Source organism: Chroicocephalus ridibundus, chromosome 1, assembly GCF_963924245.1.
Source record: "Chroicocephalus ridibundus chromosome 1, bChrRid1.1, whole genome shotgun sequence".
Classification (NCBI taxonomy): Eukaryota; Metazoa; Chordata; class Aves; order Charadriiformes; family Laridae; genus Chroicocephalus; species Chroicocephalus ridibundus.
In genome coordinates this window covers 122726116-122752134 of record NC_086284.1, presented here as the reverse complement: position 1 = coordinate 122752134, position 26019 = coordinate 122726116, and the positions used below count along the sequence as shown (strand labels likewise).

The following is a 26019-nucleotide window of genomic DNA, read 5'->3' as shown; positions in this document are numbered from 1 at the left end:
ATTGACAACCTGACATAACACACAGATAATTAAAAATCGACTCTATTGAAGGGTTATTCGTTGTGCTGGTGCCAGCTACTCTCTGCACTAAATGGAGGAGCCTGTGGGGAAAGAAAAAAGTCCAATAGCGTATTGGATACAGCATGTAGCAAGAATATTAAACCGCACAGGGAACCTTATTACAGAACTGTTTTCAACACTGATAATATCAAGACACCTAAAAAGCAAAACTCCAGAACACAGCTATTTCTCTGCATGAATTAAGTGTAAAGACCTACAGATTTTTTCCTCATGAAAACTACTATGTTTTGAAGAAAACGTTAAAGAGACATCAATTTGCTAGTTCCACTAGCCACTATTCATTACCAATTAGAAAAGCACTGCCAGGAAAAAAATGCCGAAACGCTGTCAAAGTAGCTTGATGTGTCCATGCATTTATTTGCTATGCAACCCAGAGTGGAGCAATGCCTGGCTTACAACAACATACTGAAGCAGCACATTTTTCCAGGGGGGAAAAAAAACCAAAACCAATCAATATTTATACACTATGCTTATTACTGTGGATTCTAGCACATAAACACCAAAGATTCATTTACCATTTTCTGGGGACATGAACCTTATTACTGCATAACCTTACTCTGGTGAGCAGCTTGACTTTTTGCCCTGCCATTCCACCATTTGAAAACAAAGTCAGACCAGCATTTATCAGTTTAATTAGTAACAAGCTTGACATTTTCTACTGAATTTCTTTACACAAGCAGTTTCTGGCAGAAAGGGAGCAAAAAACATTTACTTACCCTTTCCTCATGACAAGAGACTTAAACAGAAATGAACCCATGTCTGCAAATTTACATTGGCACTCAAATTTCTTAACTCATTTCACTGAAGTAAAAATCTATGGTTAATGAAGCTTTCTTTCCCAATTGAGTTTCCAAAACTCTTAACAAAAGTACACCCCTCACTTCAGCAATTTTGATAACACTTTTTTTTTTTTTTTAAGCTTCCTAAGCAGTAACTGTATTTTATGCAGAAAGGCAACCAAACTGCATGTATTTTGCACAAAGTTGGCAGTCATCCCTATAATTTTACCTCACTTAAGAGAATACATAAGACATAGAAGATAGAGCAATTATTATTATTTTTTTTTATTCCCCTGGTCTTCACAAGACCAGAACAACACCTATAAATCTTACCTGTGGTTAAGTTATAAAAAAATATATTTTTGGAACAGGTTAAAATAGATACAATTCATCTGATGTTGTATAATTGCAACAGAATGTACGAGGCTGTACTTAGACACAAGTTGAACAGATTCAGTACGACACATTAAGACAACTGAAAAAACAAAGAATTTCTGTATTTTAAAATCAGTGATTACAAATTAGATACATATAAAGGTAGTAATGCTACAGAAAAAGATATATATTAGATCACCTAAAACTCTGGTAAGTTCTATCAAAATAGAGATACTAATGAAATAATTCTGCCAACTACTAAAGGACATGTTATTCATGTCACATGTAAACTAAGGACAGTGTTCTGCCACTCAAAAACATGCATCAAATTCTAGTACTAGTCTGTAATATGAAAGTACGTTTTTTAAAATATCAAAGTTATCTGAATGGTTATATTATGAATAATGTAGGAAATCCTGTTGCTGTACAGCAGCAAGTGACAATGCTGACAACAGCTACCATGCACCAGATAGGAACGTCAAAAAAGTGCAGATCTTTTTTAAAGAATGAAAGGAAGTATTGTAGGATTAGCAAACTATTATCTAGCATCTAAGAAATATTTGTACATGCATGTATTTAATTTTAGCATGCTTTCCCTAATTGATGCTACTTGCTGAAAAGTCATTCAGATGTGGTGTTCTACTTGCTCAAATTCATATCTCCTCCTAACAAGAAATGCCTCCATGTATTTACTAGACCACTTGCACCAATATGCTGATAAATACAGCTCTCAGTGTAATGTGTTCTAACTGATAAAATTAATTTTTTTTGTTTGTACCTTAGGCATCAGGAAGCAACACTGCAAAAGTAATAATGGTATTCAGAAGAGTCGGAATTAACAAGATTAAACTATAAGAGTGCTTAACCTATGAAGCACGCTGCTTGCCAGAAAGTCAACAGAAGAATATAAAGACAAAAAAAGTTGACAGTGACTCCTATTTTGCTTTATGTTTCCCTATATATATTTTGGAAGGTTATTCACCAACAAGAGTTCTATTCAGCTCCCAATACAGATGATAATAGTTCTGCCAAGACCATCATAAGACCTATTTGTTATACAATAGCTCAGTTTTCTTTAGACCAAAGCTTCCACAATTACTACTTTTTCTTCTCAATTGATAGTTAAATGACTTAGATTTTTTTAAGCCAGATAGTACGCTAGCTTCAAGTTTAAAAATTTTTTTACATATATTTATACATATGTATAAAATACTAAAACCTTAGCAACAGAGCCCTATAAAGTGAGGTTCACTGTTTCTGCACTTAGCTTGCCACCACTCAGACTGTGAATCATTGCAATCATATTGGAGTGTTTGTTCAATTCTTCCTTCTGTAGTTTTACAAGCGCTTCTTTTTCTTCCAAGCGTCCTTCCAACTGGGATTTTTGAACTTCCAGAGAAGATGCCTGCAGAAACAAACAATATGTTATCATTTCCTACATTATCAATTGAAAAACATACACGATACAGTGAAAGTTGAGTGGCCTGGCAGTGAATTTAAGCAAGTAAATAAAAAGCACCATTTTAAAATTCAGGCTTGTTTTAGAAACATCTATCTCAGCTGTACCTTTGGTGCACATGAATCATTACAGCTATTGCCACACTTTAAAACATTAGATACCATGGGAAAGCACCGACCCTCGTGTTATCATTGTCCCATTTAAGTAGACGCGTTCACAGTTAAGCCATCCACATTTCATTTCAAGCCCTACACCATTAAATATTTACCATGAACAAGGGAAATATTTGCTACAAACTGGATAATGCTGCTTGGAGAGATTAGCCTTTGCTTCCAGGGAATGGAAATACAGCAAATGCTTTGCCAGACTGCTCACTTTGCAATTGCTAATCAGTTTGCATGTAAAAACGAATCTCTGCTTTTTGAGTTTACAGGCAAGGACATAGAGGCTGCACTGAAGTTTTGGGGATTTTGTTTTCTTTTTTAAACGTTACCTGGTTAACTTGGTATAGCCAAACTGGTCTCTGTTTTGGAAAGAGACACTATTTTCTTAGAGATAAAAATAGATACTTTAATAGAATTTCAAAGACCAAAAAGAAAATCAGATGCATTTTGGTGCACACGTATGCAGCATGTATACCAGGGACACAAGAAAGGAGAGAAAGTATGCCAATCCACATTTTACGGTAGTCAAAACTACTAAAGAAGAGTGTTCTGTACTCTCTTATTTAATATTGCACTACAGGTGCAATTCCACCCCTCCCCAATATTATGTACTCTCACACCATGCAGCATTAGAACCTGACCCTAACTTCTTATCTTAAATTCAAGCTCAGCTACTCAAAACTCAAAAGGTATACAATTAAAGCTGACGTAATTTGTTCTTGTCCACTACACTGACTGCTTTAGTTTCTTTAGCTATTTTACCACTGAAATATTGATTTACCAACTCTATCAGTTATATAGATAAAATTCCAGTCTCTAGAATGCAGATGCAAATAATTCCTTACCTTGATACTCAGTTCTTTCCTTGCTTGTTCCGTTTTACTTAATTCCTTTCTAAGAATATCTATAGTTTGTTCCATATCTGCTTTTTCTTTCTGCTGAGCTTTCAGTTTTTCTTCCAGAACTTTTATTTTCTGTTGCAAGGCTTAAGAAAACAAACACATTAAAAGATGGGTTGCCAAACTTAGAAAAGAGATAGTGCATTACGCAGGAAACAAGTTATGTTTTTTTATTTTATTTTTATTTTTTTTTAGTTTCAACATGGCTGCTAATAATTGAATTACTGAGTAGTGCCACCTACTGCTAAGTTTTAGTAGTCACTTCCAGTCATTTACGGACAAGTTAAATTAAGCTCTTGTAATTTGCAGTTCCTACAGAAAATAGTTCTAATGGACATGCTGTTAAAAGATCCTGGAGGGACACATGATGCTGTGCAGAGAATCAGTGAAGTCCATATAGTCTGTGAAGTCACATTTAGGTATCCTTTCAAAAAAACCTAAAAATCTATATTTGTTTCATTCGACTGTTAAATTACATATCCCTGGCTAACTTCACGATTTACGAGTTACTCAATAAGATATATCTACCTAACTAGAGCACTTAAAAACAACATCTAGGTAAGGGACTTACTTGCTATTTTGCCATCTCTCTCCTGTAGCTGTTGCTGTAATTCTTTCCTGCGATCTTCGGTTTCTACCAACTGTGCAGCAGTCCTAAAATTGCAGAGAAACAAATTCTAATGATCAAAATGAGATATACCACTGTTTTTGTGACCTAAGCAGCTAGATTTTTGTATCATTTCCAATTGCTGTCAGGAGCTTCAAATCAACAAACCTATGAATTTGCAGGGTGTGAGTACAGACAGATTTTCTTTCCCCCTCCCCATGAAACAGTCATTTCCCGTTTCTGGTCAGAGACACGGTAGAAATCACTGAAAAGCTTCATACCTGGATCTTAAAGACCAGAAACCGCTACCTTTGATTACAGCCATAAAGCATTCAAAATACCATGATAGAACTGAAATTGTCATTCAACCAAGTCAAGATTTACTACCATTAGTGACAAAAGCATGCTGGGCTTTTAGCTCTTAGTGTGCTCCTGGATCAACAATACCATTAGTAAAATCTGTTTCAGGTATTATCTATGCAAGCACATCCATGCATAAAGATTCTCCAATACTATTCTGAACATCTTCTAGATTGTTACACAACACTCAGCAAAACTGACCATTTTGCATAAGATAGCCCATATACAGGTCTGCTGCAGCCCTCACTAGTTAGGATAATATTTAGTTTCCTCAATCATTTAATATATAGGTACTGTCATCTACCAGCATTACAGCTATAACCTGAGCACTTTATACTCTGTGAAGCTAATGTACTTTTTCCATTACTAGCTAACCTCATTTCTAAGGCACATTCTAACTGGCACTTGCCTTGCCTAGTTGGCATCTACTGTCACTCTTGTTTACTCGTTTATCCACTTACTATTACCAATTTCTAAGATGCAGCCTCTAGCAAGAGAGAGAGGAGGAGTGTATTTCCATGGTTGCTATTTTATTTGTGGCAGTTCAAGAATATTGATATAACTGCTTCCCTAACCTGCCTTTAAAAAGGGGCAGCTTTCATCAGACTCTCTCCCCAATTACACTGAGCTGCATACTGCATCAGTGAAAGTAAGTGTCGAAATTTATTCAGTAGCAAACTAACAGAAAAATTTGCATACTAATACATTCGAATCAGAACTCAAGGCAGTGATTTGGACCTCTCTGATTACTGACAGGGCAAGAGCCTGGGAGGATGAAGTGAACTTTGCAAGTAAAAATAAGAATAGCATTTTATTTCTAAACTGAATACAAGGCCTGCCTATGAGCATATTTCAAAGATATGCAATATTAAGTATTAAATAAAACTTCTCTAATAGGAACCCTATTCCCTTAGTTACATCGTTAAAAGGTATATCAGACCTTTATTTTTAAGCCATCAAAAAGGAAAATAATCATAATTATCCCTCAAGACGACATAACTAATGCTAGTTTTGTGGTTGAAGAATGACGTTTTATATCACAGACAGAATAACAGCCACCACTATTTCTGATATGATTTTAAAATGTATTAGTTTCGTAGGGTTGGGTTGTTTTTCTTCTGATCCAATAACATTGCAGAGAAGCCTTGCAGGCTAAAAGGGAATACATGAAAATCTTTGGATAACAGCATTTAAGAATTCAACAACCACCAAAAAGATACCTCCCGACCCCCCAAATGCACACAAGAATTGGATTGGCTTCATTACTCTTTTTAATTCCTACTGTCACTGAAGTCTCTGGGTATTCCTCCCTGCCCCAAACCAATACAGGAGTAAACAAAATAAACACCAAAGTAACTACTACGGATTTTCATTTAACATACGCATATAAAACTTGTAGCATCTTTTGCTTCCTCTAACTCCAGTTCTCAGATGTTACTTAAAGCAGAATTGAGAAATTGAGACTAAAGTACTATTTGGTTTTACTGTTTATCTTTAGTTTGCTTTAAAAAGACTGAATCGAACTTACCTGTCATTCTGCTGCTTGAGTGATTCATTTAGTTTCTTCATTGCTTCCATTTGTTTATTTAGCGAATTTAATGTAATCTGCAGATCTTTATATTGTCTCTCGCTTGTTTCATACCTAGAAATGAATTAGGGTGTTATGGTTGAAAAGTACAAGTGCTTTTGAAGAGCTTTTACTTTAAATAGTTTGTCAAATAAAAATACTTGACATCACCTATGCAATCATGCCACTGAAGCTAAAAGCAAGACGTTCTGGGGGGGATGGTAGTGTTTGGCTGAGAATTTTTTGGTGGTAGTTTGTTGTTGGGGTGGTGTTTATGGTTAGTTTAAAAAAAAAACCTAACAGACTTGGAGGAAGGGGGAAAAACCCACAAAACTAAACCAAGCTTCAGTGGATCCCTTACATATCCTTAATTATTAACAATCAGTAAGCAACCTTCCTCCAGTAGAAAACTCTTAGGAACTGACATAACATACGTATGCTTTCAGAAATTTGACATACATGAGCTGTTATAAGCTATTTGCTGTGATCTTTTAAAGGACCCCTTCGAGCTCCAGTTGTCTGGTGATACTAACACTGAACATACTGAAGACAATGCAATGTGCAATTAATACCAGTTTATGAGGCAGATTTCATTCTGTGAGCAAACATTTTTCTACTTCCCTTCCAAAAGGAAAATTCTCTTCCCTGATGTCAGTTATCTGATTGTTTTTAAGGAACAGTATATTTAAAGTGTGCAGATTGTTTAGAAATCAAGTCTTTCCTTTATAAACACATTGTAAGGATCTGAAAACTCTTTTATTCCTACTTTGGAGAATTTAAAACTGTTAGATACTAGATTGAGGCTGGTTTATTTCACAGAAATTAGTCACATACATGTTCACAGAGTCTATGACTACATACAATTCAAGTGAAAAAGGAGGTACTTCCACAGTGACCATACTAGATACTTATTAAAGAAACCACATAATGGACAGAAGTTTTATACAGCCTCCCTCAATGACTCTGTTATTGGCAGCAGTATGCCTTCAAAAGTGTCTAATATAATCCCTTTATTAAGGCATTATTAAGCCAGAAACCTGCTCTCAGTTTTATCAGCTTCTTTGCCTTGCTGACACCTAGTGACGAGACCAACTCATGCAAGATAAAAAGCCAAAGTTCTTTTAAGCCTTTATTCTTCCAGAGCATATTCTATTTTCATAAATAGTTTCTATCCTTATGTACATTTTGTATCTCACATGTTCTATTTTTAGCTTAAGATCCAAAAGAAATAATGCTTAGAAATAATTTGGGACACAGAAGGTGCCTCCTTCCTCCCTACCTCACTTTTACCTAATTTCAGTCAAATTTGCTACATGAGTGATCAAAGATACAACCTCCTACCATATGCAAACATACTGTATTGGCTGCTTCTCCAGACTATTTATAGCATTTCACCAAGACAACATATAAGATTAAGGAAAAAAGCCAAGAGTACAGTATAATACTAATAAAAACTAAGCATTGTTAATTCCGTTTCTTAGAGAAAAATGCTCCCTTTTGTACACAGTTTCCTGAACTGGACCTTCAACATCTCCGGCTTTAGTTCTCACTCCATTTAACATATTAACTTCTTGAATGACTTAAGTTAACCTCATCAACAAGCATATAGAAGAAAAAAAATAAAATTAATTTTTCACTTAAGATAATGGAGTAGCATGTAATGCTGCCCTTCTAATGTGCTTAGCTCAGTAAAGGGCTTTGCTTCACTCTCTGAATATGAAATATTTGCTTAGAGATCTTACACGCCTTACCTCTGAAGAAGATCGACAGAGGATTTTTTCAGTATTTCGTGTTCTTCAGCAACTGTTTGTAATTTCCTGTTGTGTTGAAAGAGCTGTTCAATATCAGTCTGTGCTCTTTCAGATTCTACCTGCTGAGCTTTCAGCAAATCATTAAGTTCTTCATTTTTTCGTTCTGCATCCTTCAACATTGCAGCAAGAGTTCTTGCCTTTGAGTGGAAAGACACCCCCCAACAAACCCCCCCACACAGTTATAAGCAATTCTGTTTTGCAAGTCACTTTGTAATAGGCATATTTGAGGCCATAGATCTAACACTAAAACACCATCAGCTACATTAAGAAATGGATTTCTCTCACCTAACATTAACTACTAATTATTGCGTTCGCTCTAAATTCCCTTAGCTCCCTTTATAGACAGTCTGAGGGGGGAGGGAAGAAAAAAAGTAAAAGTTGATACATTTTAGCTATGGATTTAGTAATCTGCAGCCCAATCCTTATTATAACCTTTAAAGGACACAAATTATTTGTAGTGTTCGATGCACACCTCAAATACATACTCCACAGAAGCAAGCCTTATTTGAAAATTCATCTTTGACAAGTGATTAAAAGGCACAAACAGGAAAGAGTCCTTCATATACCAGCAAATGCTATATAGAATTTTAGTAGATAACTTTATTAATTTTGAAATTACTACCATTAAATTAACACTAACAGTTAAGAAACGATAATCAGTACAGGAGGTTAGTTTTGTTGATCTCCTGTAAGGGAAAGAACATACTTCCCTAAAGGGAAAGAAAGCTGATCCAAAGAACAATTCAAATGAAAACAGGATATTCATGATGAAAATTAAGACTTTTCTAACTTGCAAGCATAGCTTACAGCCAAGCAGTATAGAGTTTCCACACATGCTAATACAGTTAAAAGCTACTCAGCCAGTTATTACTCAGTCCCACCCCAGACTCCCAGAAGGAATCCCCTGCTACTTACCTCGGACTCAGCCTGGGCTCTCTGACATCGGTACTGAGCCATCAGCCTATCAGCCTGAGCCAGAGCTAGTGCCTTTGCTTCCAAAAGGTCCTGCAGCCTAGTTTCTTTAGACTGTACACAGGAAGAATGTTTACCATTAAAATTTTCTGAATGTACGGACAGCAACGTACCCATACACATTAGGTCGTACTCACGGCTAATGCCGACAGCTTCTGCTCATAGACATCCATTATGTCAGATATCCTCATATCAGTGACCGGCTCCTTCATCTGTGGAAATGTTTTACAGTTACTGCTACCGTGAATGTGTATTTACTTAGACAGGTAATGTGCGCCTAAAGAGCTCAGTAGTTTTGTGAATGCTCCTTGTCCACTGTTTTTTGAGTTCTTATTTTTATATCTGAGACTGCCTGCTCAAATACATACACCTGACTCTTGTGGAAAGTTTCTGAATAATTGAACTATTTAGGCTAAAGAAGATTCATCTGCAGAAGACTTTCAGTCCAGCACTATGAAAAGGTAACATCACCACTCTAAAACAGTTCCCTTTGGTCTAATTTTGCTGGGGAATTAACAGTCCCCACATATTACACCCAAAGTAATTTGTCCCAATATTAGCAGCACAAAATGCACATAACTAAAAACTGTTGTTCGTACTCTGTGGCCTTCTCAACATACAGATGACCAGAAAAGGTTCAGGAAAGAATACTATCCAGAACAGAACTTACCATGGTAACCCATTGACTTACTAGAGGAAACTTACCATATATGGTACAAGTCCTCCTAAGTGTTTATTAAGATATATGCCCAAGTCAAGTGGGAATGCTACTTGGTGGTATCAGGGTATTTTTTCTTAGGCAGCACTACTATAACACCAGTTTTGAGCAGCTGTTCATATATGCTGATGCATGACCAAGAGCAAGCTATCCCAGCTATTCATACAATGAACATCTATTGAAAAGCTAACGTCGCTGCACCATTTTGAACCATTATGTAAGAAGGTTTTTTGCATATTAACAGTAGTCCCCACACAGCTCCAGTTCTCAGCTTATTTTCCTGTCCCTAAAATAGGAAACAATTATTTTCCTTTTCCGGCTTGCGAACCTGTCATCTCTATGTCCTTTTAGATATTATTCCTATAAGAAAAGCTACTTTCAGTTCCCTTCACTCTCTCTGTACAGTAATACTATTAAGTGTTTTCTCAATTATGTTGTTACACACATTTGAGCTTCACACAACATATGGAATGCACACAGAAATGAAGTACTGGATATTTTAAGTGAATGCGTATATTGACTTTTAAAGGAAAGTTCTACTAATTAGAAGGTCTAAGAAAAGATTCACTCAACGATTCATCAACAACTTTCTCCCCTCAAAAACTGAAGCAGCTTTACAATCTGCCACATTACGGGAAGCTGCTCCATTTGTGCGGTTAGGCACCTGTGGCTGCTTGGACTTACATTAATATATGTACAGCAATGCACCTACAGACTGTGACGTACAGTCCTAAAACGGATGATCAATGGGAGCATCCAGTGTCAGCATACAGAGTAAGCCAATGAAGATTCGCTCGACCTTTTTCGCTATTATTTTAGCAGCTGACTGGAACTGGTAGCTTGCTGACTTTCATTCTTATCAGTTACAACAAAGAGAGGAGGGTTGCAAAGCTAAGGCAATGCCACTAATACAGATATTAAGCCGTTATTGGGCACTTTCTGTTAATTTTCCCAATTTGTATAACATCCTTTTAAGCCAAAAGAAAATAGAACAGTAATCCATCATTCAGTCTACAGCGGCTACAAAGCAACTAACTTGCTTTGAACAGAAGAGAAAGAGGAAATACATTCAGTACTTGACAGAATGGCTCATAAAGAAGTGCACTGTATGTGGTGCTTGTTTGAGTGTCTCATTCACCATGCATGTTGCTAGAGGGAAGCAAAAACTTTCTTCTGAAGTAATAATAGTGCCTTTCTAAGAAGGCCACAAAAATTGAACTGCAAATGCTAGTGTCAGCTACAGGCAAGAAAAGGAAAACATTTGTATGTGTGTTTATCCATATAAGAGATGCACTATACTCTAGTTCTAAAGCAACATATCATCTCTATTTTATCACCGCCTATTTCATTATGAAGTGGGGAGGAAAGGCTCCTTGTATGTGTCCCAGCAAGTCTATGTAATCGTGACTGTATCTGCCACCTGCCTCCACATCTGACAGCTAGAAGAGTGTGGGCAACTCCACTGGAGAAAGGGGTTTCAATAAGAAGCTCGGCTTCCGATGTAGCACAAAGAATCATCATTGACTTCTGCTCAGGAGCTCAGTAAGAGGAGCACATTCTAAATAGGTAGGAATCGAAACTGAACTCAACTGATACATATGCTACAGCTTGACACTTGGATTTTAATTTCCACCCCCTGCAGTAAAAAAGTGCCAAATATTTTACAAGGGTATATAAATTCTACTAACCTCTAGTCCAGTATGAAGTTTTTGTATTAATTCCTGAATATTTGAAGTTGTGGATTTATCACTTGAAGGACAGGATGAAGAACATCTCACTGAAGTAGTGCTGGTCATCAGTGACTGCATTTGGATTCTTTTTGATGTGTGCTCCGTTTCTTGTTGTCTGTAAGCATTATTTGCCGCAATGCTTTCACCAAGCCTGTATATACATAAAGGCTATTAATGAAACAATTTGCTATGAATATCATTGCAAGGATTGAAGATGAGAACAATTTCAAAACATAATTAACTTCTATTTTGTTGCAAACAGATTACATAACGGTCACACTTGCATTATCACACAACATTAAGATGTAGTCTCAGACACATGCCCAAACTGAACAGAAATACAGAAAGTAGAAAAAAAAAAAAAAGGCCTGTCATGGCTAACCTTTAGAAACAAATGCAGTATCTCACTGCACGGTGAGAAAGGGCATGGTGTTCAGCTATTCTTGAGCAGAACAGATCATCTGTCCCTTACTAGTCTGAGAAACAGGTTATTTCCCATATCATTATTCAACGTAACTAGGCCACTGTTTGTAATTAGGAAGATAGTTAGTAAGAATTTTTATTAGGCACAAAAATAAGATTGAATCATGAAAAGGCAGAGTGCTACCAATAAGCCTTAGTTTTTCCTTGTCTGCGAAGCCATTTTACAATACTATATCGAGTACAGCACATTTCATTTTGTGAGTTTTAACCAAAATTTAAGTATGCAGATAAAAGTGCAATTGGTTAGAATTTGTACAGGGAAGAGAACACAAGCGGTTAGACAGAAGTAATTACAGTACCTATATTCCAGTGTCTGTATGTAACTTGTAGTTGGCATTTTCAAGGCAGATACTAATGGCATGTTCCACACCAGAGAATAAGTCAAAAGAGCTGATTTTTGAGGCATCAGTCAAAAATCTTTTCCTCTCGATAAATGCCTTAATTACTAAGTTATCCTAACCACTTCACTGAAGTGCTGTCTCAATTGCTTCCTAAGTGAACAAAGCCTATTTTTAACTTGCATTTACAGACATGTTATTTGGCTATTCTATTATACAACTCCAGGCATATTGGATTTACCAATCCTTCATTCTTTCAGCCAGACTATTTGTTACTGCCTATTATAAAAGTGTTTCCTATATCCACAAAAGACATCTGGTCTTGAAGTCCTTAAAAAGAAAAGTGGGAATTGTTTGAAAAAAGCTCTGCTAACAAAAAGGGAAGAAGTTTTAGATTGGTTTTCTAGGTTGTAAAGACCGTGGTACAATTTAAGAGTGTTTTTTCCTATTTTATTACATCTGCAGAAGTAAGGACTCCATCAAATAGAGCTTCTCAATATTTTTCCCCCCTATTTGCACCACCTTAAATACTACCTGAACCGCCATCTGCTGTTTTATCGTATTCTGCTCTTTCTTGGAAGTTACTGCAAAAGGGTAAGCAAAGCTTGGGGAACTGAAGGGTGACACGTGAGACAGTTCAGTAGAGAGAGAAATCTGGTAGTCAGAATATTAGACACACTCCAAATAGCAAGTTCCAAGCACAGACTTCAGACAAGTAAACCCTGAGGGATGGAAGTCAGTCCCTACTATGGTCTCTAGGACCTGATGTTAATTGAATACCATCAGCATTTGGACTACTTCCTCTGACCTTGAAGATCACTACTGTCTCTTAACTGCAGATAAAGAAGACAAGTTTTCCTCTGATGAAGTGAAAGTAGTATGCCAAGAAACATGAATATCACTAAGCCCATAAAAAAGTCAAATGCTACCAGCCTATCACAAAAATAAACTTACACTATGGCAGGAAAATCTGGCAAGGGTGCCGCCTCAAACAGTATTCTAAGTCCCACTTGGACTTGCTCTCTGTGGTCTGATGTTAAAGCCAGCGTCAAAGGCGTAATCAAGCGTTGATCCTAAAAAAAGAAACTACTTTGGCCAAAACAAGATATAACAGTCAACAAAACAAAAAAAACCCCACGAAACTACCCAGACGTCACAATATCAAGGCCCATGAGCACAGAAGTGTTTTATTCAAAACCTAAGCTACCTTCTTAAAGTTCAGTCTTCTAAGTTTCTGAGCCTGAAGTCAACGGAAGAGAAGGGATTTTAAAAATAGTTTACGCTTCAGAGCATTTAGAAACATGTTTTCCCATTAAAGCCAACACAACAAATAAAGAGACTACTTAATTCCTTCAAGTTTTCAAGCACTCGATTCCCATCATAAAAGGTCACAAGCTTAAGTTTTTTTAGGATTTCCTGAGGACTGTGAAACTCTCATTTGCTAAATTACACATTAAGTAAATGACATAATTCCCATTCTTGAAAGAAAATCCTCCAAAACAGCATGACATGTTTGACTGTCTGGATTACTTTTCCATCTACAGAGTAAATTGTTAAGGTACCATCTGACCAACAGTTACCAGAAACTGTTTCAACTATGGAAAGTCACAATTTAGATGTATATATTTAATAGTAACCAACCCCACAAATAATTGCAGGGTTGCGATAGCTTTTTTCTAGTTTGCTACCTTTAAACTGAAATCCTGATGCATTCTTAAAAGGATAACTCTTACCAGGCAGCTGAAGTCTGATTGCACATGCATTGCTGAAATAAATGACTGAGTAAAAGCAAACTGCTCTTATTTTAGAAGAATTAACAATGAAACAAAGCTTTAAGAATTGTGCCCAGGGGACTATATGTTCCTGAAGTTTTACCACTTCAGAGATAAGCATGCAAAACATTCAGAACTAAGACTACTGTAGTGCAGTGACACCTTCCTTCACAGATACATTTTGGTCATAAGACATATTAAAAGCATACCTGTAAAATTTTGTAGAAGCTGACCTCCATACCAGGTACATCATGCTTCAGTTTGCTCATAAGATCAAGTGTTTTCAAAATAATATCAGCAGCAAGTTTGCTTTTAAACATATAAATAGAAAAGCAAAGCAGGTGGGGGGAAAAAAAAAAAGGGAGTGATATTTGTCATATCAGCACTGATAAATAAATTCAGTTAATTTAAAAGAATGAATAAACACCATCACAAAGAAATCAAACATGACTAGCAAGGCAACAATGCTAACACCAAGAGAGATCACTGAGTTCCTTGGACATGCTGCTGAGCTTCTCCAGCATGCCAAGGATGGCAACAGTGAAGACCAAAAAAAAACCACTTTAAAGTTGAAAGTGAGGAGCATTTAATCACAGGTCAATTACATTACACTGGTTTTGGCCATATCTTTTAGGTATATAGACATTCAGGTTAATGACACTGAGTATATTCCATTTTCAGTGCTATAATTCCCCTCCCAACACTGATGTGTGATATTTTTTCAACTCTGGTTGCATAAAATAAAGATGAAACATTAGGTGCCATGAGCAGTTCTGGTAAGCTTCAGCTTGGATAAGCTTGAGCTACTGCACGGGGTTTAACGTCTTTGTTCCACATGAACTCCAGCTTATACTGAAAACAATATCTGAACGTTTAAGCTAGGTTTTACTTATTGAACTGACCAGCAACATTACTTTCTATTGCCACAAAAATACTAAGTTTGACTTAAAACCAGTATTGATTTACATGCAATTAAATGGTACTTTCAACTACAATATACTTTCCATTGGAACAATATCACAACTCGCATACAAGTCTTGCTAAGTTACATTTTAAATAAATTTGTGAGCTCACCACATTTTAGAGTCCACTACTTTTGTCCCAAAACCAGTATCAATCCCGCTATAGGTAAATTGGTGTTCTATTAGAGACGTGCATTGGCTGGCAGTCAGTACCTTCGAGGCACGCATTTTCAGTATGTCATCTCTACAGAGCAGTAGACTGAGTTAAGAATAAACTTAATATACCTATGCTTAGGTGTTGGCACCAAAAGGCAACATTTTCTTCTAATAAAGGACACAAAAGTTAGGGTATCAAAGCACAAGAGCCTTCAAAATCCTTTTAAAAGTCAACTACACAAACCTCTTAAGTCATGCTTAACTCACAAGCCAAGCAAGCCTCACTTTTCAATTAAAACACACACTTACTTGGAAACAGACAGCTAAGGGAAACCACAATAAAATGAGTAGCATAAAGAAAGATGATAAACAAGAGGCAGTGAACAATCAGTCTTTAGTATAAGAACTAGTTATCTAGGAGTGAACTAGCAAAGAGAGTTCTTTGCAGAACTCAGCTTAGATGCAGGACTATGTCCTGCCATCACATCCTTACTACATGACACTGAACACCAAGGACTCCAAGAGGGGTATAAAACCATATCATTCCACATTATTTTTCCTTATTTCACTGATTATTTGCCTGGGAGCTGCACTTGACTTAGCTAGGCAAACATACTATACCGATCAAGAAGATGGCCACCAAAACTCCCCCTGCAATTTCAACAGAAAACACTCATCTTCATTTTTGATCTTCAAAGTGTTTCTATGCTGTTGAATAGTCACCACATTTTATCCTGCACACTATACTACAAAATAATGCCACAGCAATTAGAAAGCTACTTCAGGTCTTTCAAGATGATAGTCCTAAGTAAAATCAGGGCAGTTATTGTCATTAAAAGCTATTAAAGTACCCCAAGATGGACATTTCTTCTAACATCTTAGAGCAGATCATGGTGGAGGAATAACAACTTAACTGCCAATAGGCACATAAAAAGGATATTTGTCAGGACATTAATAGCCTTGACCATTCTTTCACACTTTTTCTTCACTAATAGCTCATCCACAATCTGTTCTGGCATCTGAAGATGATCAAGAAGAACAGGCAGCAAAAGATCCACAAAGTGCCCAGCTGAGGCACTGTTCCCAGTATTAATAACATCCTGTAATAAAGACATTTTATGTCAATATTTAAGACTACAGAACAAGGAAGCCAAGCCTACTCTACCCCTTCCTCCACCAGCCTTTCTACCTTTCCCAGCTTCTTGCTATTTCAGGTTTAAGACTGATCAGTATCATAACAGAGGATAAAGTTTAACAAACAGCACAGGAACAGCAGAAGCTTCCTCACTTCTACAAGTCCGAGAAAGCAATTCTTTGGTAGCTTTGTATCTACCTCATGACTTCATGAGCCACCCATATCTTCCACTTAACTTTCAACACAGACATATTTCTAAAATACAGCATATCTTTAAAAGAAAAGTTGTTTGTATTACAAAGTATGGAATTCTAGAACAGGAAGAATTTTATTTCAGGTATATTTTTACATGCTATTTTTCAAGTAAAATCCTAATAGTTGTTTAAAAATAAATTAAAAATATAGCTGCTAAGAAGCTCTTTAAACTCAATTATCAGCCTTGGTACCTCAAAAATCTCCTTGAATAGTTGCAATGCTAGAACTGCACAGTCTTCAGAGCCTTCCAATGGCTGGTTTGAGAAGTGCACCAATGCAACAGACGGTTCAAAAGTCTTTGAGCGAGACACAAATCTGGTATTTCCAGAGACTGGCAAGCCAGATGGTTCCAGTATTGCCTGCTGCAGGGTATGACGCAGTTCTATCACAGAACAGAAGGCAAGCAGCAGCTCTAAGATCTGTGTGAAAAGAATCAGAGTTCAAATGCTTTTAAATCAAGTACTTACACAGAAATTGCAACTCCTGTAGCACAAGTCTAAAGAGATATCTAAGTTCTATGCAACTCCTTTTAGCACTTTAAAGTTTTCTGAATGATAGTTTTCTTTCCTTAAAGCCAAGTCATCAGCAGAAACACAGTTCATTGGACTGGTGAAGGTTTGTGACAGTTAGTATTCAGTGTATTCCTTTCCCTTCTTTTTTAAGAAGCACAACTGCTGGCTAGCAATCTAATAAGCGTATACACTCAGAACGAAGAAGAATGAAGAAAGCTACGGAAGGGAAAATATTCTGAGACAGAAATGGATGCACATTCAGAGACAAAGAGGAAAGCACCCAGGCAAGTTCCTTGTAAATATGGTTTCTAAATAAAACCAATAATCAACAACCACCACCACATATGCAGAAATACTAGCATTTATTATTTACTATCATGTGAAACACATTCATGAAAAAAGCTTAAGAATTGTTTCTCAGATGCATTTAGCCCAAATGTTTTCACAATATTTCATATTTTAGCCTGTAGCAACAGATAGCCAATATTTCATTTACATGAAGTGGTAGTGAGACAAAGTTGAATGCAACAGTTAACCACTTAACCAATCAAACCATCAGTTTGTTCAACAAGTATGAAAGAACTTATTCTAAAGGCTTTGAAATTAGCATCATGGCTCCTGATCATCAGTTCAAAGTCTGAGTAGTATTAATTCAAATTTTAGCTAGTGAAGTGGGGTACACACTGCATTTCTAGTGGATTCCAACACTTCTTATTAGCCAAAGCACAAAAGGTGTTTATGTTGGCATTTTGCCCTTAAATCTGTTGCCGAAAGCAGACACACGTAATCTGGCAAAACACCCAACCATTACAAATTCAACCTGACAGCCTTTTGAATAACTAGAAAATATAAACTTGGTGAATACCATAAGCCACTTAAGAGTCCTAAAGTCAGTGTATTTCATTATCAACCCTTGTACACAAGGAACCTACTTTTGACTACAGAAGTGGAAATAGTTTAGGAGTTGTACCCTCTTAGTCTTAAACTGAAAAAGTAAAAATACCTTAGATGATGAATCAGGATCCTTTCCATGAAGAAGATCTAAAACTTGACCAAGGCATGAAGTAAAGTGCTCATATCTACAGCATACATAGAAGAGAAAAAAAGGAAAACAAGGAATTTCACCATGCTCAGACATTTATACTGAGTGATGAATTCAAGTGCCCTGTTCTCCTTCTTACTCCCAAACACTTCAAGTATAGTGATAGTTTTGGTAATGCAATTTCTATTTAAAATAGATTAAACTTTAAAAATAGCAAATTCCTTAAAATAAGCTAAGGTTTTCCAGCCACATACTGCTAGATTTAGATTGAAATTCAGCAACTAAATTCTCCTAGCTGAATTTCCAGAACCACTAGTCAAACTCTCCATAGAGCTACTCTGTAACACCCTCCAGTAAAATTATTACTTCAACCATACTATTGCATGTCAAGATAATATAGGCCTGTAAAAGGCAAGACAGCTATTCATCAAGTTGTCTGACTACTGATACCGTCCAGACAAAGAATTTCTAAACACAACTATTACGTATTCCTTAAGTGACAACGAAAAAAGACAGATTTTGATTCACACTTCTATGTGAAATCAGTAACACAAGAATTCTTTAATTTCAGGTATAGCAGTTATAATCAACTGGCAACATTCAAAAAGCATCTAGGGAATTTTTTTCAATGTTTGGTTCAGAATATAAATAGCATACAGCAAAGGAACTGAAAGAGAACTTCGGAAAAATATCCTGTACTTTAATAAAGTGAAGCCATACCTGGTAAGATAATGTGCAATTTTGGGATTCTTCAGAAGATCCGTGAGTAGATCAACAGAGTATTTTCTTGTTAGAGTACCATCTCCATTTACAACAATATTAAATATTAACTGAAATGTCTGATGGATATTTCGAGCGTGAAAGAGCTGAAAGGAATAAGTTATACATGAATACGTAGTTGCTTTGCTGGGTCTCTTGCTTATTAAAAATAACTGGATTAAAACTAACTAGGAATTAGAATTTTATTTTACCAGTGTGACTATTAATTTTATCTAGAACTTAAGAACAGAACAGACTTCAAAGTATCACTTACTTTTTCTCCTACTTCTTCGTTTAAAGTAAGGCTTGATAATACTGAAAGTGCAAACACAACCATAGTCAAACTACTATGGGCCAGGAAACTTATTAAGGTACGATAGAAACTCTTCACATTATTCTAAAGCAAAAAAGAGAAACATAGGTATCAAATTTTATTCTGTTCTATAAAACATCAAACTTACAGACTGTAAATATTTATAAATAAGCCATACAAATAATCATAATACAAAAATATATTAGAAAGTTAACTCTTCTCTAGGAAACCTATTTTCATGTTCTACTGCACAATACTGGTGTTGATGTCAATGACTAAATTCTCTGTTGAATTTATATAAGGAAAAACTAAAAAAAAAAAGCAAACCAAACCCAAGGAAGAAACGCTATCATTATTTTAAAGAAAGATGAGAAAGTCATTTTGCTGAAGTCTCTAGTAGAAAATAACCACTGAAAATTGACCCCATTCCTTGTCCGCTCAGTGATCAGATCTCACAATCGTTCTGCCTTCCCCACCGCATTTCTTCCAAGGTAAACAGTACAACATTCACTGCCATGTAGATGGATTTGTATTTCTGAATGGAAGAATAAGTTATGTTTGCACTGATTTATGAAGAGAATGGAACTGAGTAGCTCAGACACGGATGTGTATTTGAGGATTCAAGGGCCCTGACCTGACATCAAGATCAGTGGCATTTCATTGATTTATCTTTTAAAAAGCAAGTCTTTCTTGGCCAAAGTTAGTGCAGCTTACCAAAAAATCCAACTACAATCTTTACATGTTAACAACATTTAGTTTTTCTAATGAGGAATGCTCAAGTTTTAAATTCACCTTTCATTTGCAGACAACAGTTGCATAAATTGAACACATAATAGAAGCTAGTGCAACAACATATCAATGTAGAGAAGGAAAGAGAACACCCAACTTTCTGCTCTACTGGTTATTCCCTCCAATATGGGAGGAAACAACTGCCAACTCTGCAGAACATACAGGTCAGGGTTGTTATTATTACCCGCCCCCTCCAAAAAAATTGTATAAGAGATACAAGGTAAGGCCCCAAAATAAGGTAACCCTCTTTTGCCCTCAAACCAGAGGGTCATGCCACAAAACCAAAACTCTTACCAAAGATTTTATCTGGGTTTGAATAGATAAGTTGTGACGACAGAGATTTGCCAGGAGTCCTAAACACGGTATCGTTAACTCGTCTTCAGTGGACTGACTTAAAAGAAAAATCCAGAAATTTAAACAAAGATGGTTTTATTAAAGCATCCACAATTTAGTTACAAGGGCTGGGAGACTTTTTATTTTATATGGTGTTTTCTTTTGGTTTTGATTTTTAATTAGACACCATTCCACCAAGCAAAGCAAAATCAGATTGCAACCCCCTAGCGTGGGCAGTTTTTAACTGAGCACATCTTTAGAAAAACAGTATCGGAGATAGGTGCTATCAAAAGTCCTTTATTGCAGGTGCTTTTAATAGTCACAAAATTCATATTAACCTAACATAAGTCTGCTTCTAATGACAGTCAGGAATTTTCTCCTGGCTTTTTTCTGTTTTAGCTCCCTACTCCTGGGGGTGTGGGGATGGGCTAAGAGGACAATTAAAATTCAATCACCCAAAGTCCCACAATCGTTGCATTTGACAGTCTGTAACAACATGGTTTTCAAAGAAAAGCATTAACTTCAGAGCAAAAATGCCACAGTTCACTCTGGAGACCTCAGGTTAATCTGCAATATGCTAATGGCCTTCAGTCAGTTTAGAAACCTAGATAGATATTTCCTGTAAGAAAAGACAACTAAGTGCATACTTACACATGATGCAATAGAAATGAAATTAATTCATCGATGTTGGCACCAGCGCAAAAGACCGGAACATTGTAGGTTAGCCTCTGCAGCAACTGAATACTCTAAGGAAATAAAAAGCTATTCACATGTCTTTCCTGTAGCATCTCACTGAAGAATGTTACAAGCTACGAAAAATTGTCAGACTCTGTAACATAACAATTACATGAACTGCTGCAAGCACACTGAGTAATATCCTACCATGTCGATGTACTTACTAAAAGCCCACACAGATGAGTAAAGTTTTATTTTGACAGAGGAGTTACCATTTTAGCCCATCCAATTTTCCTCTTTTCCTTATCATCAAGTTCTCCATTCTGTCAGCAAGAGAGGGACTTTGTCCTACTGAAAGATCTAGAAGTTTCACCAAAATCCAAAAAGCACTTTGCAACCTCTTGCAGGAAGTATTTTATAGGAGAACAGGTGTGCTGTAAAGACTGCCAGCAGATCCAATGGTAGTAAAGTCCTTCATACAGCATTCTTTCATCACATAACATAACTGAGTTAGTGTTAATATACTCAAACATGACACAGCATAGGATAGCAGCTGAAACTAAATCTCATCGTGTAAATAGCTGATATAAGAGCTTAAAGGTCTTATAATTTGATCTATTTGATAACTACAACATCTCTGCCACTGACTAGTGAGTCACCCAGATCCTAAAGTCTTCTGGTACTCCTAGTGCTTAAACTGTGAGAAAAGTGTTCTTTACTGGATGCTTGACTCATTTTCCACAGAGTAAGGGCAACAGAACTGCTAGCAAATTCATTTTCTGTGTGACCACAGCTAGCCAGCAAGTACTTACTGAAACCTCAGAACCACGTATGACAAAACCTGTGTATATTAAAAAAATAAAATAAAGAAAGTTTTGCCCAACTTTACTGTTCAATGCACAGAAAGGACAGGTTAAAATAGGTGCAGTCAGAATGTGAAGCGTCAGGTGCTCACAAAAAAGAAAGAAAAAAAAAAAGCAATAATGTCTGCACTTGGCTCCTAAGAAGTAAACTTCCATCAGCACAGCCACCTTGCATTCAGTGGCAGGTAGTACTAACCAGAGGGAAGGAGGCATACATGCCCTGCAAACCTTCCATGAGAACTGTCAACTACAGCTTTCCTTTCAGTCCTTCACAATTATTTGTCAAAGTAGATTAGATAAAACAATCTCCACACTTTTGTTACAAACACTAAATAACTAAATACGTTAACAGGAAAATAACCTTCCAAGCTCTCAAGCAGCTATTTCTTTTTTTCATTTTTTTTTGTTTGGTTTGTTGGGATTTTTTTTAATTAATTAGAGCAGGTGATAAGCACAAGCAAGATTAAAGAGAGAATACAAAGAACTCTATGCAGTGTTAAAAGCATATCATACTAGCCTCATACAGCAAATAAAATATACAGCTCAAATCAACTTTTCCTCAACACATTATTTCAGATAGAGCTTTTAAAGAGTTATTATAAGCATAGAATATAATATATAGCATGTAACAGTAGCCAAATATTATTAAGCATTATTTCATGTTACCTGTAATAAGACTGGGTCGCTAAGATTAGTAGAACTTCGATGAACCACTCCTGCCAGCACGCTGGTCAGATTGTAGGTATCCTGAAGAGCTTCTCTAGTCTCATTGTCTAAAGCTAGAATTTAAGAATTATTAACAAAACCCCCATCTAATAGTAAAAGCAACTGTTGTATTAGCTACCAATCTGAGCAGAAGCCAAAGTCTTTGACCAGTTTTTCATGTATATTTCACATACAACTACAAATAAATCACAGCTCCTATGCACTTGTATCTCTACCTTACTTCTGAACTTACAGTTAACTGAAACACTAATACTTTTCCTTGAGATGCTTGGACACTGAAGGAACAGCCTTCCTCCTACCTACAAAGTTTTAGTTCCGTTTGAGATCTTGAAACCTGTTCTTAAAAGGCCTTAAAGCTTAAAAATCAATGACCTCAGTTTATCGCTTCACACTATGGCAGGCAAGTAGACTAAAACTGGTACCTTGATAGGGTTATCTAGCAACAGTTAAATAAAAAAAGCCACTTCTGCTTAGGCAGTCCTGGAAGAGATATAGCAGACGAGGATGACAGGTATAGCAACAGATCAGCACAGGAAGACTAATTCCTGAAGATTTCCAGACCCTACAGATTGGAAAAGATAGTTAACAACCCCAGCAACAAATACAATTTTACAGTAACTGTTTCAAAAACCTAAAAGGAAGCTCAAGGAGGCTAAAAACTCCAAGAATCAGACAAGATAAGCAGGAGTTCATCATAAAGGACTCAAATATTGAATAACTACGCATACACGATGAGAAACTAAGCAATGAAGGGGTAATTTTTCCCCTGTATGTGTAACCTACATATGTAGGTTATGGTGAGCACAGAGCTCCCTAGACAATGAAGTCCTGCTTCTGCGAAAAGGGAGAAGAAAAAAAAGCATCTCAAGAAACAAGTAAGAGGCACTAGAACCTATTTCATAATTGGGAAACTTGAAACACACAGGCGCAGGCCATTAGAAAGCGCAAACTGCCACCCAACAAACACTCCAATGGGAGAGTTAAACTGAAGTGACGACAGTTGTTGATGTAACATGGCTTCTCCCTATCTTTGCATCCCCTAGGCAGATTTCTTCACTTCATTAAAAAAAGGTAGTCTTTTCAAATTCCAAAAATCAAGGACAAGAGGGTAATTCCTCACCCTACTCAGTGAGGAAACAAATTCTGACAAGCATGATCATTGTCATTTCACAGTGATGACTTAAAATCAGCTTCTCATTGTGATTTAACATCTTATCTGACCTTGTACGTACAGACAAGCTCAGACAAGCACTCCACTACAGTGAGAAACACTTCATCATTCACACTTTATGCATTTTTCCAAGAACTTCACCACCCATGCCACAGAATCAGCACCTGTCTTGTCTTCCCTTTCCCAGACCAAAAATAAAACGTTCAGATGCAAACCTTACCTAGCTGTGATAGCAAAGTAACCACAGACAAGGTTAGAGATGGGTTTATATTAGGGTCCTCGAGGAGTTCTACTAGGCAACTGAGACATTCACTTGGTAGAATCTGATTCGAAGCAAATAATCGTGTAAGCTTCAGTCCAGAGATAACCTGGAGATGAAGGAAAAACAGCAACCTCAATTACGCAGCTGAAACAAAGTATTTAACACAGAAGTCAAAGCACAGAGTTGTATTAAATAGATTTTGTCATATTTCACAAACCAAGAATGTAAGTGCCACTCTAAAAGGACATTTGTATTCACATTTGCTGCAAAAAAAAAAAAGTTTCGGAAAAAATCTGGGTTTCATTCCTGTGTATTTGTTCCCTATACTCTTGCAAAGTACCAAGTTTATACTGTGATAATTTATAACCATAGCGGGGCTTCTTTTCTTTGCTTGCTGACAGCAATCATAGTAACAGCATTCTTTTTAAATCATAGCTATAGTAGAGCACAACTTTGTATTTCTTCACACATTGAACAGAATTAATACCAGGTTATTCTTCCTACATGTGTTTTACCATAGATAAAAGATTTATCTAATAAATATAAAGATAAAAAATTATTTATTTTTAGAAGAACAAACAAACAGATTGCTTAACAGAAACTTAGTAATCAGCCTTCAGCTCAGCCCAACAGGCTGCTTTGTAGAGATGTGGACGGGAACCCAAAGGTGCCACTGCCGGAAGGATAAGCGGTAACAGGTAGTGCTGCTTTGGGAGCACCCTGTGTCTGAGATTAAAAAATGGAACCTGAGTTCAGGAAAGCCCATGTAATGAGACGCTAAAAGTGATACACCTGCACACCAATACAGGCAGATGCAAGTTATGCTTGCATACCAGAGAATACAATGCTGGTTCTGCATATCCCTGTATACCTCTTTACAGTGGATATGGAGAAGAAAGCTAAGCTGAATACTAACTCTTATGTTGATATTTTAGCAATTACAAAAAAAATAATCTATATTTGAAAAGGGTACCTTGCAGATTAAGCAGTTCAGCCAATGCATTAATCTCTCGACACACCAAGGGTGCCCACGGCAAGGGCTGTGAGGAAGGCTCTGCCGGGAGGTCAGGGGCAGGGACAAGGACAGGCCTACCCCTTCCCAGAAAACACCTTTGATGAGGTGGTGCATGAAACTGGGAAAATCCAGATACAAGACCAGTTCGTCATTCAAACGCTATTTTTAAGTTGGGAAAATAAATGATCCTTGTGGGGCAGAATTCAGGGGATACGAAAAAAAAAAAGGCCTTCATAAGGCACGTTATGTGCTTCAGCCTCTATGTTTATAAACATACTGCACACATCCGTAAACACACACAAACACCACAAAACATTACGATACAGTACACAGTAATAGTCCAGGGATATAGGTAAAAATCGGAACGCTTCTTCAGTCCGACGGCCTCTCTCAGCTACCAGCTCCCCTGGCGATCGGTCACCGGGCGGGTTTCCCCGTCTCCGGCCGCCGACCCACGGGGGATGAGGCGGGCCCGGCCGGGACGCCGCCAGTGAGGCCCGGCGGGCAGCGGGGAGCTACGCCGGACGAGGCCCCGGCGGCGCCAGGGCCGCGCTACAGCCGCCCAGGGCGATGGTAGCGGAGAGGAGCCCGCCGAGGCCCAGCCCCGAGAAGAGCCACCCGAGCCCCAAGCCCGAGGGGACAACACGGCCACCCCCGCACTCCTGGCCGCACCGTCCCCCTCCCACGGCAGCCCGGGAGCCCCAGACAGGCGCCGCTCTCACCTCCAGGCTGCGCTGCAGGAGCGCCGCGTTAGGCGGCGTCTTGGCGGTCCGATACTGCGAGGCTGCCAGGAGAAGGGACTTCATACAGGCCAAGGCGTCCATAGCGTCTCACCTACCTCCTCACAGCCGCAATCGACAAACCCCACTCGTATTTCCCGCTGCCGCCGCCATTTTGATGGCAGCGTCCACTGAGGAGGAGCAGCCGCCTGCCCCG

At 37.4% G+C, this 26019-nt stretch overlaps 1 protein-coding gene across 1 annotated transcript; it reads right to left on the bottom strand.

Annotated features, from left to right (window-relative positions):
- Positions 1-446: 446 nt before the first annotated feature.
- CIP2A (cellular inhibitor of PP2A) lies at positions 447-26016 on the bottom strand. Its single transcript, XM_063349205.1, has 21 exons — positions 25806-26016; positions 24027-24174; positions 22576-22688; positions 21023-21117; positions 20333-20429; positions 19211-19333; positions 18898-19043; positions 18139-18214; positions 16815-17042; positions 16174-16333; positions 15190-15331; positions 14325-14424; positions 13298-13416; positions 11481-11673; positions 9212-9286; positions 9018-9128; positions 8043-8239; positions 6253-6366; positions 4329-4411; positions 3704-3843; positions 447-2640 (listed from the first exon to the last, which is right to left on the bottom strand). The coding sequence occupies exons 1-21, from the start codon at positions 25905-25907 to the stop codon at positions 2470-2472; spliced, it is 2733 nt and encodes a 910-aa protein (XP_063205275.1). The 5' UTR covers positions 25908-26016; the 3' UTR covers positions 447-2469.
- Between the last annotated feature and the right edge of the window lie 3 nt (positions 26017-26019).

Bases quoted from the DNA above. Each gene is read 5' to 3' on its own strand.
- CIP2A (XM_063349205.1), bottom strand. From the start codon at position 25,907: ATGGACGCCTTGGCCTGTATGAAGTCCCTTCTCCTGGCAGCCTCGCAG. The intron at 19,334-20,332 runs GTAAGAGTTTTG...TTTTTGCTTTAG, and splicing joins AAACCCAGATAAAATCTTTG to AATAATGTGAAGAGTTTCTA. The intron at 15,332-16,173 runs ATATCCTTTTTA...AACTCAGTCTAC, and splicing joins GGCTATTAATGTCCTGACAA to TGCTCTGTAGAGATGACATA.